The sequence below is a fragment of the Calliphora vicina genome, chromosome 5, assembly GCF_958450345.1.
Source record: "Calliphora vicina chromosome 5, idCalVici1.1, whole genome shotgun sequence".
Lineage (NCBI taxonomy): Eukaryota > Metazoa > Arthropoda > Insecta > Diptera > Calliphoridae > Calliphora > Calliphora vicina.
The window spans coordinates 44829484-44833029 of NC_088784.1; the positions used below are offsets into that span (position 1 = coordinate 44829484).

General features: G+C 30.6%; 1 protein-coding gene across 1 annotated transcript; it reads right to left on the reverse strand.

Annotated features, from left to right (window-relative positions):
* Positions 1 to 1816: 1816 nt before the first annotated feature.
* Positions 1817 to 2371, reverse strand: LOC135961198 (uncharacterized). Its single transcript, XM_065512694.1, has one exon. It carries the CDS (start codon positions 2369 to 2371, stop codon positions 1817 to 1819), a length of 555 nt encoding a protein of 184 aa, XP_065368766.1.
* Positions 2372 to 3546: the final 1175 nt, after the last annotated feature.

The following is a 3546-nucleotide window of genomic DNA, read 5'->3' on the forward strand; positions in this document are numbered from 1 at the left end:
TTATTTTTATACCCTTCTTCTTCGTGAGAAGGGTATATATAAGTTTGTCATTCCGTTTGTAATTTCTACATTTTTCATTTCAGACCCTATAAAGTATTTATATTCTGGATCCTTATAGATAGCGGAGTCGATTAAGCCATGTCCGTCTGTCTGTCTGTTGAAATCAATTTTCTGAAGACCCCAGATATCTTCGGGATCCAAATCTTCAATAATTCTGTCAGACATGCTTTCGAGAAGTTTGCTATTATTTATTATTTTATTATTTATTAATAGATATAAGTAAATTTTTGTACATTTCAGGAAATTTACAATGTTTTTACTAATCTATATTTGGCCTAACATAATTGTCTTTTTTAATTATAATTCATTTATCAGATTTCTTTTAATATAATTACAAACTATTTTTAACATTTTGTAGAGGAGATTAAAAATCAAATTCATTTATTATTAATTTTCTATACTTTAAGCAAATTTCAAGGTATTTATATAAAGAATATGGGTTTATGCCATTTAGTAAATTTAAAACTTCATTATTATTTAATTGTGTTTTACCAAAATATTTAAATCTAAATTCATTATAAATTGGAAACGTACCGATGAAATGCTGCGTGTTTTCGGATTCATCTAGATTGCAAATTGTGCAGATGCCAACTGAGTCGTTTCTAAAGGCTCTTGCATTAATATCAAGTAATCCACCACGAGCTCGTACAATTAAACTGGTTGCTCTTGCTGAAAAATTCTCTATGAGTGATGGGATAAGATTGTAATCAAGTTTAGAATACAGATCGTGGAATTGTGAATTAGATGCGTTAAGAATATTAGTATTTCTTTCATTTATTTTTAATAGATTTAATATTTGTTTATAGTGTGTGATGAGCAGGCTAGGATGTACTGGTGAAAATTGTAGAGTTTGACATATAGTTGTCCATTCTTTTGCCCAATACACATTAAGGGCTATAACCTTCTCCGCAAGTATACGTGGAAGTCTGCTTTGTTGCATTTTTAAGACTTTGTTTATGTAATCAAAGTGCAATTTTAGGGTGAAAACATATAAAGGGTCTAGACCAGTTTCCAGATATAACATATAGTTAGGTGTTGAACTTGGTAAATATAGCATCTTTTTTATAAAAAATCTGAACAAAATTTCAACTTCATCGTATTTTTGGTAACCCCAAATTTGTGCAGCGTAAAACATAATGGATCTGGAAGCAGCTTCAAATATTTTAAGTTTGTTGTTTTTCGAGATTTTTGGGTGGTTTAAGTATTTGGACCAGGTTGAATTGATTGCTAATTTTGAGTCCGCTAGTTTGTTTCTCAAGTGTTTTTTAAATGACAAGTTGTAGGCAATATCGACTCCAAGATACTTATAACTGTTTACAATTTCTATATTATCTTCTCCAAAATGCCACTTTAGGTTAGAGGAGATTCTTGTTCCAGAGCGAAAGACAATTATTTTAGATTTATTAAGGTTAACTTTTAAGCGCCATGTGAGACAATAACTATGCAAAGCATCAATCATATCTTGTAATCCAGTTGGAGTTTCCGAAAGAATAACGATATCGTCAGCATAAAGTAAAATCTTCACAATTATATCCGCTACATTTACACCACCAGGTAAAATATCTTGTAAATCATTGAGATATAGTGAAAATAAGACTGGGCTTAATATACATCCCAGTAGTTATATTCTTTTGACCTTCTTTAACGCAGACATCCATTGAGCAGTTACATTCATCTAGTAATTTTATTAAATATTCAGCTTCAATATTAGAAGTGGCGAGAATTTTGCCATTGGACCATGTATATCTGTTGTTATTTATAAAATACAGAATTCACGCATTCTAACTTTAATAGTTTTGTTGGAATTATTTATCTTCTTGCTAATTTGACGTAGATTGAAACGAACATTTTGTTCCTCCTCGGTATAATCTTTTTTTATATATATCGTTTGACCTTTTAGCTTGTGTTTGGCAGCAATAACGTTGTAAACCTGCATACTTGTCTCCAAACAGAACAAAAATGAACGCCCCGAAGAAATTATACGCGTAGACATTACGTTTGTATTTACATTAAGAACCGTTGTACATAGATTCATAAATTCAGCCCTGGCAGCATTCACATTTACAGCATTCAAGCCAGAAACAACCACATTTGATGACCGGGACTTACGATCTATAAATTCAAGACGAGATGTCAGTTTTTTAACATCATTTTTTAGCTTCTTGTTTTCTTCTCTCAGTTCTTCAATCGTAGATTTGATTTCAACTAAATCTGATTTCTTGGTAACGTCTTTGAGTTTTTCATCTAGCAGGCCACGCAGTTTATCCCAAGAAAAAACGTCTTGAGTGGTAGCTTGATTTGGTGAAGACATGTTTTTACATGAAAAATGTTTTTTGTGGTTGTCGCAATCAATATGTTCAGGGGACGTTAATTGTATTGAACGTTTTTTATTCATTTGTTTTCAAAGTATACTTTTAGGCATTATAATTATATTCAAAGAAAATTTGGTAGCACCTTTTGTAATTTAATTACAGCACAGAACTTGGCAGAACTTTTTTGTTTTGTTATTCTTTTAAGCACAGCTCCAGTTGTCCATACACCAACAAGGATGCAAATACAAAATGGAAAATATAACAGGCCCGGAGTCTTCCAAACGCAACACAACAACAGCTACCTACAAATGCTCCAACTTGCACCATATATAATCCAAATAGAACTTTCAGTCTTACCACCAACCAAAACAATAACAGCAACCAAGCAGTTGAGCAGTAGTCAATCAGTAAATCGGACACAAGTGAGAAAAATCCACAGACGTATATGTATATATCAGTACTCCAACAATTCCGAACACCTTGAACCAATATATACTATTTAAAAGTTAATTCAGCTTTGATAACTTTTGACTCTTCAAGACTAGGGTTGCCATTCCAAAGTTTGCTATTTAAAATCAGCAAAATTGTTCCATAACTAATGGAGATATGAGCAAAAAACCGGGACAACCTCGATATTTGACCTATTTTTGATCTATATCTGGATTACTAAGTCATTAATATAGACAATATGGATATCTAATGATAGATATTTCAAAGTCCATTGCAATGATGTAGATAAGGCTATAGTAAGTTGGACTACAATGGGTCAAAATCGGGAAAAATATTTTTTATCCCGAATTTTTTTTTCATCAACAAATTTTTTTTGTCATACTTTTTTTTCAAAAAAAAAAGATTTGGAAAAAACTTTTTTTAAAAAAAATTAAAAAACTATTAAAAAAAAATTTTGAAAAACGATTAAAAAAAATTAAATTTTGTTTACCTAAAAATATTTAAAAAAATTTATTTAAAGTATATTTATTTTAAAAAATATTTAAAATTTTTATTTTAAAGTATATTTTGGTGAAGGGTATATAAGATTCGGCACAGCCGAATATAGCTTTCTTACTTGTTTTTTTTTTAATTTGGTGAAGTTTGGATAGATCTGGGGTCGACTCGGTCCACTTAAGTTAGCCAAATTTTACTTTACACGCTTTCACATTAGCTTCTCTTTCTA

Excerpts from the sequence above, each read along its gene's own strand:
- LOC135961198 (XM_065512694.1), bottom strand. The coding sequence starts at position 2,371 with ATGTCTTCACCAAATCAAGCTACCACTCAAGACGTTTTTTCTTGGGAT.